The following is a 15,411-nucleotide window of genomic DNA, read 5'->3' as shown; positions in this document are numbered from 1 at the left end:
CACAGCATGGTGGTAGCCCCAGCCATGGCGAGTATGGCCCAGGGGAAAGCGAGTTGGGACAAAGATGTGTGTGTGGAGGGGAGGGGTGGTACCCCTCGGGTATCAGTACCAATGCATAAGGCTACTGTACTGAATACTGGCACTGTTATCCGCAGGTGGGGTGATTGCAGCCGACATCTCACTCCTGAGGTTAATAGAGGCTGCAAGTGTCCAGCCGCAGACTGGGACTGTACACTGCTGCCCTGCTGCTATGGTGCTTGCTGAGTAATAGCTGAGTGGCCACCACAGGGGAAGAAACAAAGCCCTCCCAAAAAACCTTCAGCAGAGGATTGCAGATTACCTCTAGGAAACTTTCCTAGAGATCTCTATGGAGGATTCATGGGACATCACTGTGCATAAACAAACGCTTCCGCAGGGCCCCCTCTGCCTAGCTGTACAGAGGAATGAGAAGCAGATAGCAACTGTTTCTGCACAGGTTATTTCACTACCTCTTGTAGCCCAAATAAAAAATCAGTACATGAGCAGATGTATCCCTGCAGTGTTGAAGAAGAGTGCTTACCAGAGCTTCCCTCCCCTGCATCTGGCTTGCCAGGGTTGGACTGCTAGGACTGGCTAGACTGCTCAGGACTCAAAAGGAGATCCTGGCTCTCCATGCCACTGGATCTCCCTGTTGCCTGTCCCCCATTCTCCTCCGCCTCCACTTCCTCGTCCAACACGTCATCCTCTGTGTTCACTCCGGTGGCCAGCAACTCCAGTCCTGAAGTACCCACAGGGCTCTTGGGGGTAGAGGTAGGCTCGCAGCTAAGGACGGCATGCAGCTCCCTGTAGAAGCAGTATGTTTGCAGCTCCGCACCAGAGCGTCTATTTGCCTGCCTCGCCTTCTGGTATGCCTGCCTCAGCTCCTTGATTTGTACACTGCACTGCAGCAAGTCCCTGCCATAGCCCTTCTCCACCATGCCCCAAGCAACCTTGCCGTAGATATCAAAATTCTGCGGCTGGAGCAGAACTGTGATTGCACAGCCTCCTCTCCTCACAGACCCAGGAGATCCACCATCTGCCGTGTACTCCAGGCAGGAGCACATTTGCTGCCTGGAGCCAGCCGTCAGCTGGGCAGTTGCTAGGTGAGCTCTCCATGCCCAGCAAACAGGAAGAACAATTTTAAAACTTCCTGGGGCTTTAAAGGGGATGGGACATTCTACCTGGCTGCAAGGCAGCGGAGTTGAAAATGGTGACCAGAGCGGTCACAGTGAGCATTGCAGGACATCTCCTGGAGCCACTTAAGGCAACATAAGCAACATGTAGACAGATACTGCCTCACTCTAACTAGGTTGCAGAAAGCTCTGCCTCTCATCCAGGTCGGTGTAGCAGGGGAGTTAAAGCAGCAGGAAGAGCATTGCAGTGGGTACACTTCCATAGTTCGGTCGCTATAAGCTGTCTTACGTCAACTTAACTTTGTAGTGTAGACATGCCCTAATTATTTTACTTGTGATTTTTCTCAAGGTGAAATTCAAATTCACTTAAAACATACAAAAAACCCAGCAATTTAATTTTAATTTAACTAATAAAAATAGTCTCTTATGTATCGCACATTTAAGAATAATGTTTATCAAAACACGTTTTGCATTTAAGACTACATGATTAATTAAACAAAGTATCATCTGTAGTTAATGAATTAAACTGATTGTGATGACCAGAAACATCCTTCAAGATTTTAGAACTATTAGATGTCCTCTCAAAACTAGTTTTTAGTCATAGACTGGAAGAGGAAACAAGCTTTTCTGCTTTTTCAGCTCCCACTGGCCTCTTTGAATGACTTATAGTCACCAACTGAAAATATTCTCTCCACACTTGCAGAAAAGGCTACTGCTGTTAAAAGCTGGTTTAGCACTTCAGCTAATTCTAGTTCAAGTGTTTAGCTAGCAACTTGCACCAGTTCAGAGATTCGACTTTCTTTAAAATTTAACAAAAACATATTGCTTAATTTTTTAAAGTTTACAATAAATTATTATAGTAAGTTAAGAACTTACCCTAGTTCATCACAATTTCAAATTTAATTTTAAATATTCAAATTTAAAAATCTGATTTAAATACACCCCCCCATTTTTTTTTTAAATAAAATCAGCAATTTTTATCCACCCTGGACAAGTGAAAGGCACATCTCTAGCCTAGGGTTTTGCCCATGCCAAATTCCAAAGACCTGTTGCTCACAATGGAGGGCTTAGTGTTTCCTCAGAAAGAGGCCACAAAAATCTTTCATAATGAGTACGTTTTGGAAGCCTAAATCAAGGGGTCACTATTAGCAACAATAAAATAAAAATAAACACAGCATTTTACATATTCAAAACACTGCAAACACTTAAACCTAGGAGTCAGGAAAGGAAACCTAGCAAAGAAAATTTTAGGCTAAATTTCAGGAAAAACTTCCTCACAATCATATTTAATAGGTTGTAGAAGTATCTCCCCATTAAAGCCACATCATTTGGGGTATTTAAAATTTGACTGAGTAAAACACCACACCATTTCCTGTAGGAAACTATCTTTAACTTGCAAAAAAAAAAAAAAAAAAAAGAAAAAGAAAAGAAAAACCAAGCTAGCAAACAAAACCAACCGAATGTCAAATCAGATAATTAAGTCTGACGTTGAACCATCAAGTGGAGCAAATTCAAAAGGTGAAGACCCTCTACCAAAGACACCCTCCCATAGGCTCCAGAGAACAACTGTATCTCAAATGATTTCCATTGCTGTGATGGAGTATAGTACAAGAGGTCTCTCAGAGAGCTTGATCCCAGATCATTCAAGGTTTAAAAAAAAAAAAAAAAACCTGACCAACTTGATTTGGACCTGGAAGCATGTCAAAGATGTTGTGGCACACAGGTGCCTGGAGCAGCCCTCACTGGAAATGCCAAGGTCAGGGAAAGCTGCAAAGGGAGAGCAGATATTCCCAAGACTGGTGGGTAACACTGAAGTTAAACTCCCCAACCAGTCATATAAACTGTGCTTCTTGTAGCTGGATGCGCACCCCCACCCCCACTTTCAGGTACAGTCTGCACAGTTTCCTGTTATGCCATTACAAAGTCACGAGCAGCGGAAAGTCCCCAATGATGTTAGATGCTTGCTTAAAGCTGCATAGCTCTATATAATCAATTGTATTCATGCTTCTGCATATGTAATCTATTTATATAAGGAATGAGTGAGACAGTATGAGTGAGTAACAGCCAATGGCAAAACAAAGAGGCAAATATCACCTTTTATGGAACCATGGTATTATCTTGGTGAAGGTATAAATCTTGAGACGGGCAGCCAGGTCAGGGATATCAACAAGGAAACGTAACAGCATGCTAAATTCAGGACCAGTCCAGAAGCAGTAGAGCCCTCCCACGGATCTAAGGGGACTTCAGGGATTCTTGTTGCCTCACAGCCGACCTCCAAGCATCTGTCGCCTAGCCAGCCTCAGCCACCTGCGAAATTGAAATCTATCTGCACCCGTGCCTGCAGCCTGCCAGCATAATGTGATGCATAATGTGAGTACAGCCATATAACACAAGTTTCGCTCAATGCCAATAAATAAACTTTGGTGCTGTTCTAGTTCGACCTTTGTCTAGGCTCATTCCTTGGCTGGTCTCAAGGCCCGGTAACACTTCTGATCCTCACACTGGTTATCCAGAAGCAAAAAGAGAAACCAAACAGCCCCCTTATTGCATTCCAGTTCTCTTGCTCCCAATCAGCACCTAGGTGCAGTAAGGTAAGGAGTTATTTAAAAACTCTTCTCCCTATACAAAATGTTCTTCTGAATCCCAAAGCGTCAGCCACATTGCCAGGTCAATATTAGGTTGGATCTTACCCAAAATACCAGGCTGCCAGCCAGTCCGTTAGCATCTAAAACTAAAGGTTTATTATAAAGAAAAAAGCAAGAACAAGAAGAGAGCTGTTAAATGGTAAAGCAGCTACATACATACAAAGACTTCAAAGTCCATATATCAGGTTCTTCGCAGTATTGGTGAGTTTGCTGGCTTGAAAGTCCCTCTGGAACACATCTACAGCTTGGATGGGTCATTCAATTCTTTGTTCAGAGTCAGTTTGTAGAAGAGTTACTCCAGAGGTAAGAAGCAGGACTGAAGACAAAATGGAGATGATCCAGTTGCCTTTTATATTCTTTTCCCATGAAGTTTGTGCTTCCTTTGTTCCAAACACAAGCATCACAGCACATGGCAAAGCCTTAGAGTTCTTTGTCCACAGGCATGCCCCCTACGTGGCTTGCTGACTTATCAGGTGTAGTCCCTGGTCTTTCAATGGGTTCACTATACAGCTGATGACCCCTGATGAGCCATCGAACAGGCTAGGCAATTCTGATGCCAATCTGTCTGGGGGTGTCACCCAGAAACAGAGCATAAGTTTTGAAACACATACATACCCCATGTTTCAGAGTAGCAGCCGTGTTAGTCTGTATTCGCAAAAAGAAAAGGAGTACTTGTGGCACCTTAGAGACTAACAAATTTATTAGAGCATAAGCTTTCATGAGCTACAGCTCACTTCATCGGATGCATTTGGTGGAAAAAACAGAGGAGAGATTTATATACACACACACACACACACACACACACACAGAGAACATGAAACAATGGGTTTATCATACACACTGTAAGGAGAGTGATCACTTAAGATAAGCCATCACCAGCAGCAGGGGGGGGAAAAAGGAGGAAAACCTTTCATGGTGACAAGCAAGGTAGGCTAATTCCAGCAGTTAACAAGAATATCAGAGGAACAGTGGGGGGTGGGGTGGGAGGGAGAAATACCATGGGGAAATAGTTTTACTTTGTGTAATGACTCATCCATTCCCAGTCTCTATTCAAGCCTAAGTTAATTGTATCCAGTTTGCAAATTAATTCCAATTCAGCAGTCTCTCGTTGGAGTCTGTTTCTGAAGCTTTTTTGTTGAAGTATAGCCACTCTTAGGTCTGTGATCGAGTGACCAGAGAGATTGAAGTGTTCTCCAACTGGTTTTTGAACGTTATAATTCTTGACGTCTGATTTGTCAATGAATGGACACAAATCAGACGTCAAGAATTATAACATTCAAAAACCAGTTGGAGAACACTTCAATCTCTCTGGTCACTCGATCACAGACCTAAGAGTGGCTATCCTTCAACAAAAAAGCTTCAGAAACAGACTCCAACGAGAGACTGCTGAATTGGAATTAATTTGCAAACTGGATACAATTAACTTAGGCTTGAATAGAGACTGGGAATGGATGAGTCATTACACAAAGTAAAACTATTTCCCCATGTTTCAGAGTAGCAGCCGTGTTAGTCTGTATTCGCAAAAAGAAAAGGAGTACTTGTGGCACCTTAGAGACTAACAAATTTATTAGAGCATAAGCTTTCGTGAGCTACAGCTCACTACATCGGATGCATTCCGATGAAGTGAGCTGTAGCTCACGAAAGCTTATGCTCTAATAAATTTGTTAGTCTCTAAGGTGCCACAAGTACTCCTTTTCTATTTCCCCATGGTATTTCTCCCCCCCACCCCACCCCCCACTGTTCCTCTGATACTCTTGTTAACTGCTGGAATTAGCCTACCTTGCTTGTCACCATGAAAGGTTTTCCTCATTCCCCCCCCCCCCCCCCCCCGCTGCTGGTGATGGCTTATCTTAAGTGATCACTCTCCTTACAGTGTGTATGATAAACCCATTGTTTCATGTTCTCTGTGTGTGTGTGTGTGTGTGTATAAATCTCTCCTCTGTTTTTTCCACCAAATGCATCCGATGAAGTGAGCTGTAGCTCACGAAAGCTTATGCTCTAATAAATTTGTTAGTCTCTAAGATGCCACAAGTACTCCTTTTCTTTACACATACCCCATATATCTATAACTTACCATACAAAGGTGATACAAACATATAAACAAGATTAACATGGCAAATGGTAACATTTTCGCAGATATCTCACATGGCATATCTGGTAAGATTCCTTGCAACTTTATAATATTGGTATCAACAATATCATAATGTGTCTCCCATATTCCATATAGCGTCACAGACATGTGCAACTATCACCAAGTCCACATGAGTGGAGCAATCATAACCATCTGGCCAGGCATAGTGATCAAAAGCACTAAGAATTCAGTAACAGCAATGGGCCAAATAGGCCTGCCAGAGACCTGCAAAGCATATTGGCAAGAGGTAGGCAAAACCCACTCAATTAGCATGGACATTGACCAGACTCTCTCCTCTAGTTACTATCACCAACATCATAGTGATGATACTTCAGCCCAAAATGTTACACCATTTCCCCAGGTGACTTCACATACACATTGAACAGGAGGGGCATCAAGAACGCTCTGTACAGGAGCCCTAGGGAAGGAGCAGCAGTTGCCCAACGCTATCCTCTGTATCTTGTACAGAGGGAGGAAGGAACCACTAAAGGGTCATTTTGTCTATCCCTACAAGAATCTACAGAAGGGTAAAAACCTCAGTAGTAAATGGCATCAAAAGGCAAAAATAATTAGTAGAATCAGCTTGGCATCTTACTAGAAATCAACTGTCAATACAATACTGTCACTTCCATTCCCAGATGTAAAGCCAGATTGATAGGGATCCTGGAAATTGACTGAGCTTAGTGCAACTATAAACAAAACCAAACCCACCACCACCTTCTCAATCTTTCATTTAAAAAAAATTCAAGACTGATATAGTTGGTGAATTTCTAGAGCAAATCAAACAGCTATTTGTAAGACCTTGGACAGCCTGTTGCCCTCAACAAGAAAATCATTAACAGTTTCTTGTAATAATGGGTCTGAAGTCTTGTTACTGACTTTAACCAACCATGGAAAACATTCTTCTAGTACACAAATAGTTGTCATTGCTGTCTGAGTTTATGTCTATGTTGCAATTAAACACCTATAGCTGGCCCATGTCATCTGACTCATGCTCACAGGGCTCAGGCTGCAGGACTTTTTAACTGCAGTGTAGATGTTCAATCTCAGTCTAGAGTCCGGGCTCTGGGACCCCGCAAGGTGCAGAGGCAAAAGCCATAGTCACAAACTCTTGCTGATCCTCCTGAGGCTTACATTTGCACTAGTTATTCCACTAGAGCAAACCAAGTCGTCACAGGACTAACAGGATCCTCCATCTTATTTTAGTAATTTTATTAAGATAATGTTGAAGTAAAAAGAAAACGGTACAGAGTTTAGGCATAGAAGTTTCTGATTATCAGGGAATAAGGTACAGATTATCAAGGAGTGCGAAATTCAGTTTAGGAGCGGGTGGCGTAAGGAATACATAATCTGCAATCTCCCCGATTGGGGGTAAAAGTTTAACGGGTCAAAGTACAGACATTGAGATATGGGGGTATGTTGTCCAAATAATGGCTATGTTCAGGTGTGGAGTATAATGAGCGGATGAAAGGCCAAGCATCTTATCTATTACCAGAATACAGGTGGCAATTGTCTTATTAGCAACTGACTGTATGTTAAACAGCATGTGTCAAAGGTTAGGGTCTCTGCATGCCATTGCCCCCTCCCAAAGAAGTGATTAAGAAGATCAGTGGGACATTCCACAAGTAAGATTAGCAAGCGCCACACCTTGAAAATAGCCACAGTCCTGGCAGGAAGAGCTAACAACTGCAGGCACCTTGCTGCACAGGAGAATCCTGTGCCATGGTCACTCCACCACCACTCACTGCTGTCAGCACTAATCAGAAGTGGACAGCAGAGCAAAAACTAAGTGCAGAAAATCTCATTCTCATAGTACCATGATAGAGGGGGGCAATCTGGCATTTGTATAACAAAGTTTGGTTTACTGACACAGTTAAACTTAAGAGGGCATGATGGCAGAGTAGGCTCCTGAGGTGTCTAACAAGGAGCTGGGATTAGACCTCTGCTCCTCAATGTCCTTGTTTATCACCATCTCTATTGGTGCTTTAAAGGGATATGAGGATAATTACACCACTGCTAGCTGTTGGAAAGGGTGCTCTCAGATCCACCGGCCAAAACCCGCATATACTATACCACAGACTAAGGCGGTGCTGTGGGCAGGGCCCAGACTTTGGCCTTTAAGTCTCAAGTTTACTGTTGACTTAGTCAAGAGCTTCTTTAGACTGTGCTCAATGTAATTTAATAGTTGAAGAATATGATGTCAAGCATTTTTCTAATAGTGCAATTGAACACCAGCTCTGTGTCCCTTGTTCTTTTTCTCCTTCACCAATTGCTCACTTGCAGTCGGACCTATAACTGCTGCAGGTAAGCACAAATGCCCAAAGGGGACGTGTTTTTTTAGCAAGTGTGATCTAAATCAAAACACCACCCTCATGCAGGATAGTGAAAGAGGAGGGAAGAGAGTCCCACTTCAGTTTTGTCAGATTGCTTGTAAATGTTCCAGCTTAACCTTCTCTAAAAACAGGCTGCAGTTCCCCAGCAGCGCATGCATGCACAGTGGCTCTACCTGCAATTCTGAACTTTAAACTTAAGGAAAAAACAACATAGTGCTCACAATCAATACAGCACTTTCAGAAGGTAAATATAGTAGTCGACAACCATCACTTTTCTAACACAATGCAGTGTGAATGCTCTGTTTCAAACTTAAAATTCCTGCTGTCATGAGTTATGAACCAATAAAATAATAAGATACTAGGGAAAGATCTGTTTTCTCATTAACAACTTTCAAACACTTAAAGTAATTTACCTCACCTTTTATATGGCGATTGCTGCAATTCAAGAAGAACTCTGCTCAAATTAACAACCATAAGACACATGACCCCTTGAAAAATGTTGACAGCATATGACATCTTTACCTTCATTCGATTGGGAAAATGCACAGCAAAATAAGAGTAGTGTTTTCCCCGGCATCCAGCTCCAATGATCAGAACAGTTACAGAAGGAGGCATCTCTGCTCAGTTATCTACCTGGAACTAGAAATAAGACAATGTTTTAGAATCATCTAGGTTAAACCTTATCAGAGACCCGGCAGCCCCGTGGGGGGAATTGAGGGGCAGGGGGGTCAGAGACCAGCCCCCCGGGCCGGCAGCCCCGTGGGGGGGAATTAAGGGGGGGAGTCAGAGACCCGCCCCCCGGGCCCAGGGCCGGCAGCCCCGTGGGGGGAATTGAGGGGCGGGGGGTCAGAGACCCGGCAGCCCCGTGGGGGGAATTGAGGGGCGGGGGGTCAGAGACCCGCCCCCCGGGCGTGGGGGGAATTGAGGGGCGGGGGGTCAGAGACCCGCCCCCGGGCGTGGGGGGAATTGAGGGGCGGGGGTCAGAGACCCGCCCCCGGGCGTGGGGGGAATTGAGGGGCGGGGGGTCAGAGACCCGCCCCCGGGCGTGGGGGGGAATTGAGGGGCGGGGGGTCAGAGACCCGCCCCCCGGGCGTGGGGGGAATTGAGGGGCGGGGGGTCAGAGACCCGCCCCCCGGGCCCAGGGCCGGCAGCCCCGTGGGGGGAAATGAGGGGCGGGGGGTCAGAGACCCGCCCCCCGGGCCGGCAGCCCCATGGGGGGGAATTAAGGGGGGGAGTCAGAGACCCGCCCCCCGGGCCCAGGGCCGGCAGCCCCGTGGGGGGAATTGAGGGGCGGGGGATCAGAGACCCGCCCCCCGGGCCCAGGGCCGGCAGCCCCGTGGGGGGAATTGAGGGGCGGGGGGTCAGAGACCCGGCAGCCCCGTGGGGGGAATTGAGCGGCGGGGGGTCAGAGACCCGCCCCCCGGGCGTGGGGGGAACTGAGGGGCGGGGGGTCAGAGACCCGGCAGCCCCGTGGGGGGGAATTGAGGGGCGGGGGGTCAGAGACCCGGCAGCCCCGTGGGGGGGAATTGAGGGGCGGGGGGTCAGAGACCCGCCCCCCGGGCCGGCAGCCCCGTGGGGGGGAATTGAGGGGCGGGGGGTCAGAGACCCGGCAGCCCCGTGGGGGGGAATTGAGGGGCGGGGGGTCAGAGACCCGGCAGCCCCGTGGGGGGGAATTGAGGGGCGGGGGGTCAGAGACCCGGCAGCCCCGTGGGGGGGAATTGAGGGGCGGGGGGTCAGAGACCCGGCAGCCCCGTGGGGGGGAATTGAGGGGCGGGGGGTCAGAGACCCGGCAGCCCCGTGGGGGGGAATTGAGGGGCGGGGGGGTCAGAGACCCGGCAGCCCCGTGGGGGGGAATTGAGGGGCGGGGGGTCAGAGACCCGGCAGCCCCGTGGGGGGGAATTGAGGGGCGGGGGGGTCAGAGACCCGGCAGCCCCGTGGCGGGGAATTGAGGGGCGGGGGGTCAGAGACCCGGCAGCCCCGTGGCGGGGAATTGAGGGGCGGGGGGTCAGAGACCCGGCAGCCCCGTGGCGGGGAATTGAGGGGCGGGGGGTCAGAGACCCGGCAGCCCCGTGGGGGGAACTGAGGGGCGGGGGGTCAGAGACCCGGCAGCCCCGTGGGGGGAATTGAGGGGCGGGGGGTCAGAGACCCGGCAGCCCCGTGGGGGGGAATTGAGGGGCGGGGGGGTCAGAGACCCGCCCCCCGGGCCGGCAGCCCAGCCGAACCAGGCCCCGCTCGCCGGGGTCACGAGACTCACCCCGCGACAGGAGCCGGAGGCCCCCACTGACCGGAAGCCCCAGCGCCCGAAGGACCCGCCGGCCGGCAGCTCGCGCAGTGCCGGCAGCCAATCAGGGGGGACGCCACGGCATGCTCGGGGGCCCATTGGTTGCCGCTGAGCCAACGGGGCGGACTGCCCGACAGAGAGGGCGTGGCCGCCGACTGGGCGGGGCTGTGGCTGTCCAATTGACGTCCGGAACGGGAAGCCGTATTGATTGTTGTAGTGACCCGCCACCTGCGGCCCTGTCGCCTCTCGCGGACGCGCCGCGGTGGCAGGCTCAGGGCATTACGGGCGGACACGGCCCGGCCGGTGCTTGCTGTGCCCGGGCGCGGGCCGAGCCTCCTCTGCTGTCAGCCAGGCGGGGGCGGGGCAGGGCGGTGGGATGGGGTCGAGGGGGCGGGGCGGAGGAATCGGGCGGGGCAGGGGAGGGGGCGGGGCTGTCCCAGGGGCGGGGCGGAGGAAATGGGCGGGGCAGGGGAGGGGGCGGGGCTGTCCCAGGGGCGGGGTGGAGGAAATGGGCGGGGCAGGGGAGGGGGTGGGGCTGTCCCAGGGTGGGGCGGAGGAAATGGGCGGGGCAGGGGAGGGGGCGGGGCTGTCCCAGGGTGGGGGCGGGGCTGTCTCAAGGGCAGGGCAGAGGAAATGGGTGGGGCAGGGGAGGGGCTGTCCCAGAGGTGGGGCAGAGGAAATGGGCGGGGCAGGGGAGGGGCGGGGCTGTCCCAGGGGCGGGGTGGAGGAAATGGGCGGGGCAGGGGAGGGGCGGGGCTGTCCCAGGGTGGGGCGGAGGAAATGGGCGGGGCGGGGTTTTCCCAGGGTGGGGGCGGGGCTGTCTCAAGGGCAGGGCAGAGGAAATGGGTGGGGCAGGGGAGGAGGCAGGGGTGGGGCTGTCCCAGGGGTGGGGCAGAGGAAATGGGCGGGGCAGGGGAGGGGGCGGGGCTGTCCCAGGGTGGGGCGGAGGAAATGGGCGGGGCGGGGTTGCCCAGGGTGGGGGCGGGGCTGTCTCAAGGGCAGGGCAGAGGAAATGGGTGGGGCAGGGGAGGGGGCGGGGGTGGGGCTGTCCCAGGGGTGGGGCAGAGGAAATGGGCGGGGCAAGGGAGGGGGCGGGGCTGTCCCAGGGGCGGGGTGGAGGAAATGGGCGGGGCAGGGGAGGGGGCGGGGCTGTCTCAAGGGCAGGGCAGAGGAAATGGGTGGGGCAGGGGAGGGGCTGTCCCAGAGGTGGGGCAGAGGAAATGGGCGGGGCAGGGGAGGGGCGGGGCTGTCCCAGGGGCGGGGTGGAGGAAATGGGCGGGGCAGGGGAGGGGGCGGGGCTGTCCCAGGGTGGGGCGGAGGAAATGGGCGGGGCGGGGTTTTCCCCGGGGGGGGGGCGGGGCTGTCTCAAGGGCAGGGCAGAGGAAATGGGTGGGGCAGGGGAGGAGGCAGGGGTGGGGCTGTCCCAGGGGTGGGGCAGAGGAAATGGGCGGGGCAGGGGAGGGGGCGGGGCTGTCCCAGGGGCGGGGTGAGGAAATGGGTGGGGCAGGGGAGGGGGCGGGGCTGTCCCAGGGTGGGGGCGGGGCTGTCTCAAGGGCAGGGCAGAGGAAATGGGTGGGGCAGGGGAGGGGCTGTCCCAGAGGTGGGGCAGAGGAAATGGGCGGGGCAGGGGAGGGGCGGGGCTGTCCCAGGGGCGGGGTGGAGGAAATGGGCGGGGCAGGGGAGGGGGCGGGCTGTCCCAGGGTGGGGCGGAGGAAATGGGCGGGGCGGGGTTTTCCCAGGGTGGGGGCGGGGCTGTCTCAAGGGCAGGGCAGAGGAAATGGGTGGGGCAGGGGAGGAGGCAGGGGTGGGGCTGTCCCAGGGGTGGGGCAGAGGAAATGGGCGGGCAGGGGAGGGGGCGGGGCTGTCCCAGGGTGGGGCGGAGGAAATGGGCGGGGCGGGGTTGTCCCAGGGTGGGGGCGGGGCTGTCTCAAGGGCAGGGCAGAGGAAATGGGTGGGGCAGGGGAGGGGGCAGGGGTGGGGCTGTCCCAGGGGTGGGGCAGAGGAAATGGGCGGGGCAGGGGAGGGGGCGGGGCTGTCCCAGGGGCGGGGTGGAGGAAATGGGCGGGGCAGGGGAGGGGGCGGGGCTGTCTCAAGGGCAGGGCAGAGGAAATGGGTGGGGCAGGGGAGGGGCTGTCCAGAGGTGGGGCAGAGGAAATGGGCGGGGCAGGGGAGGGGCAGGGCTGTCCCAGGGGCGGGGTGGAGGAAATGGGCGGGGCAGGGGAGGGGCGGGGCCTGTCCCAGGGTGGGGCGGAGGAAATGGGCGGGGCGGGGTTTTCCAGGGTGGGGGCGGGGCTGTCTCACGGGCAGGGCAGAGGAAATGGGTGGGGCAGGGGAGGAGGCAGGGGTGGGGCTGTCCCAGGGGTGGGGCAGAGGAAATGGGCGGGGCAGGGGAGGGGGCGGGGCTGTCCCAGGGGCGGGGTGGAGGAAATGGGCGGGGCAGGGGAGGGGGCGGGGCTGTCCCAGGGTGGGGGCGGGGCTGTCTCAAGGGCAGGGCAGAGGAAATGGGTGGGGCAGGGGAGGGGCTGTCCCAGAGGTGGGGCAGAGGAAATGGGCGGGGCAGGGGAGGGGCGGGGCTGTCCCAGGGGCGGGGTGGAGGAAATGGGCGGGGCAGTCCCAGGGTGGGGCAGGGCAGAGGAAATGGGCAGGGCAGGGCGGGGGAAACGGGTGGGGCAGGGCGGGGCTGTCTCAGGGGCGAGGCAGAGGAAACGGGCGGGGCGGGGCTGTCCCAGGGCGGGGGCGGGGCGGGCTCACTGTCCGGGATCCGCTGCGTTACGGGGGGGGGGGGGGCGCCGGGCTCCGCTGAGTGTGCGGTGAAGGCCCCAGGGGCCGAGTCTCCGCGCAGGAGGAGTGCGGGTCCGGGTCCGCGCCGGCCGTTCCCTGCAGCCAGCGCCTGGAGAGGAAGGGGCGGCCGGGGTCAGGGACCGGAGGCAGCACCGGGCCAGGCTGGAGGGTAGGCGTCAGGCCGGGGTCAGGGATGAGACGACAAGACCAAGGCTGACGTTGTAGCAGGGCCAAGTGTGTGTTTTTAACCAGACAACTTCCTGGCGCAATCTCGGGGGTTAAATAGGGCTACAGCCTCGGGTTGCTGTCTCTGATTCTCTTGGGCAGTGCTTCCTGCAGTGTCTACTCTCCCCCCTGCGCCCTGGCTGTGTTCTGTATGGCCTCCCAGGGTCATTGTGGGAATAGCAGGTGCCCCAGGCTCTGCAGATGCAGGTTCCAGTTCCTGGTGTTACCAAGCAGCTCTGTTCTTGGGGAACCAGGGCGCAGCATCCAGCCTGTCTGACTCACGAAGGACCTCCTCTCCCCGCATAGCCTCTGCTTGAACCACATCTGCGTGAGAAGAAAGATTTACAAAAAGCAATGAAAAGGCTTTGGGAGACCCATCTAAAGCCCTGGGATAAGGAGGACAGGGTTAAGGAAACTTCCCTAACTTCATTTGCATCGAAGATGGGACAAGGAGGCATCTCCATTAGCGCACACAAGCAGAACAGAGCTTCTTCCAAGGCAAGAACCACACTGAACTCTGGGACCAGAAAAGCGGGGAAGCACGGCAGCATGGGGGATCTCTGCTCCAGCTGTTAATGAACCCACACCTGCACCTACCCAGCTCAGTAGTTATCAGACCAATTCTAGTAATAAATCCTTTAGTGGTATCCAAAATAGTGAAGCTCCCTAATTGCATTGTGAGCACCCTCCAAGGAACACCACCTCTAGCCAAGAGTGATCAGCTCCCATGTCTAAACAACTCTGGTATTCTCCCTTGTTACACATAAACAAATCTCGTGTTCTCCCTTGAACCATTGTTTTTCTCTACAAAAACTCTTACCCACACTCAAGTAAGTGCTCTGATCCCTGGATCCAAAATCTGCATCAGTTCCATTGGGACTTCATCTTCTCCTGACGGATCGTGCTGGGGGCTGTGCCTGACTCCTGCACTCCGGGCTCTCAGCTACCACCACCACCTGGGACTCCCCATTGATTCAAGCTTCAAGGAGTGGTGAGAACCCAGCTCTCTCTCTCTAGGCTTCTGAGCCTGACTTGTGAGATCAGTTATAGGTTTCTAAAACTTGATTTTAAAAGTCAGGTTAAGTTAGGTTTAATATTATAACTGTTTTATTTGTTTGGCTCCCCTATGGTTATTACCTGGCAGTAAATGACTTTCATGATTAAGCTGGTTGCCTCTCTCTCTCCCGCCCCCTCCCCCCCATGGTTTCCTCATTTGCTCTGCAGCAACTCTCCTTGTACCCAAGCTAAAGATCCCTGCAGCACCCAAAAATCCTGTGGGGTTTGCTCATCAAGTGGGTTACTACCAGAACAATTGTAACATGAAAGTGGGGACAGGGATGTACGAAGGTGACAGCTTGGAGGTGCTGTTCGACCGAGTCTGCTGAGTCCAAGGGCATATGCGGGTGATGGCTTGGGAGTGCTGATTAACCTGGTCTCTCAGATGCACCCTGTTAACGTGTGTGCGTGCGTGTTCATCTGATCCTCGGCCGGGAAGAGCCCAGCCCTGGGGAACCTAGGTCCTGCAGGATAGCTCCATTGGGAGGGAACTTGCAGCATGACAATGTATCTGCTGCCTTGCACTGTTCAGTGGAAGTTTTTTCAGTTTCCATGTGGCAGCTGACACTGAAATTATCTTGCATGTCATCAGTGCCACATAAGAGGTGATACTAAACTCTAGAGTTTTGCACAAGGCACGGATTTGTAGTGCTCTTTGAGACACGCTACCCAAGACTTCCGCAAGATTTTGTTTTTGTGCCTGCTGGGGAACAGAATTGGTGTGTCCCTCAGAGATGTGTTCCTATCACTTGGACCATTAAAAGACACTGCACCACCAAGTTTTCACTCTCTTTCAGGATGACACACT

General features: G+C 53.3%; 1 protein-coding gene across 3 annotated transcripts in view; it reads right to left on the bottom strand.

Annotated features, from left to right (window-relative positions):
* The window catches only part of LOC119863821 (uncharacterized oxidoreductase YjhC-like), an 84,183-nt gene extending 73,555 nt beyond the window's left edge, over positions 1 to 10,628 (bottom strand). Inside the window, exons 1-2 of one of the 3 annotated variants that reach the window (XM_038422776.2) lie at positions 10,515 to 10,628; positions 8,783 to 8,899 (exon numbers count right to left, since the gene is read on the bottom strand). In XM_038422776.2, coding sequence (XP_038278704.1) covers positions 8,783 to 8,875 — 93 coding nt within the window. In that variant the 5' untranslated portion in view covers positions 8,876 to 8,899; positions 10,515 to 10,628. The remainder of the gene's footprint in view (positions 1 to 8,782; positions 8,900 to 10,514) is intronic. The other 2 variants (XM_038422772.2, XM_038422775.2) reach the window with 2 other exon arrangements.
* Positions 10,629 to 15,411: the final 4,783 nt, after the last annotated feature.

This window comes from Dermochelys coriacea, chromosome 11 (assembly GCF_009764565.3).
Source record: "Dermochelys coriacea isolate rDerCor1 chromosome 11, rDerCor1.pri.v4, whole genome shotgun sequence".
NCBI classification, from domain to species: domain Eukaryota; kingdom Metazoa; phylum Chordata; order Testudines; family Dermochelyidae; genus Dermochelys; species Dermochelys coriacea.
This window is presented reverse-complemented; position numbering and strand designations above follow the sequence as displayed.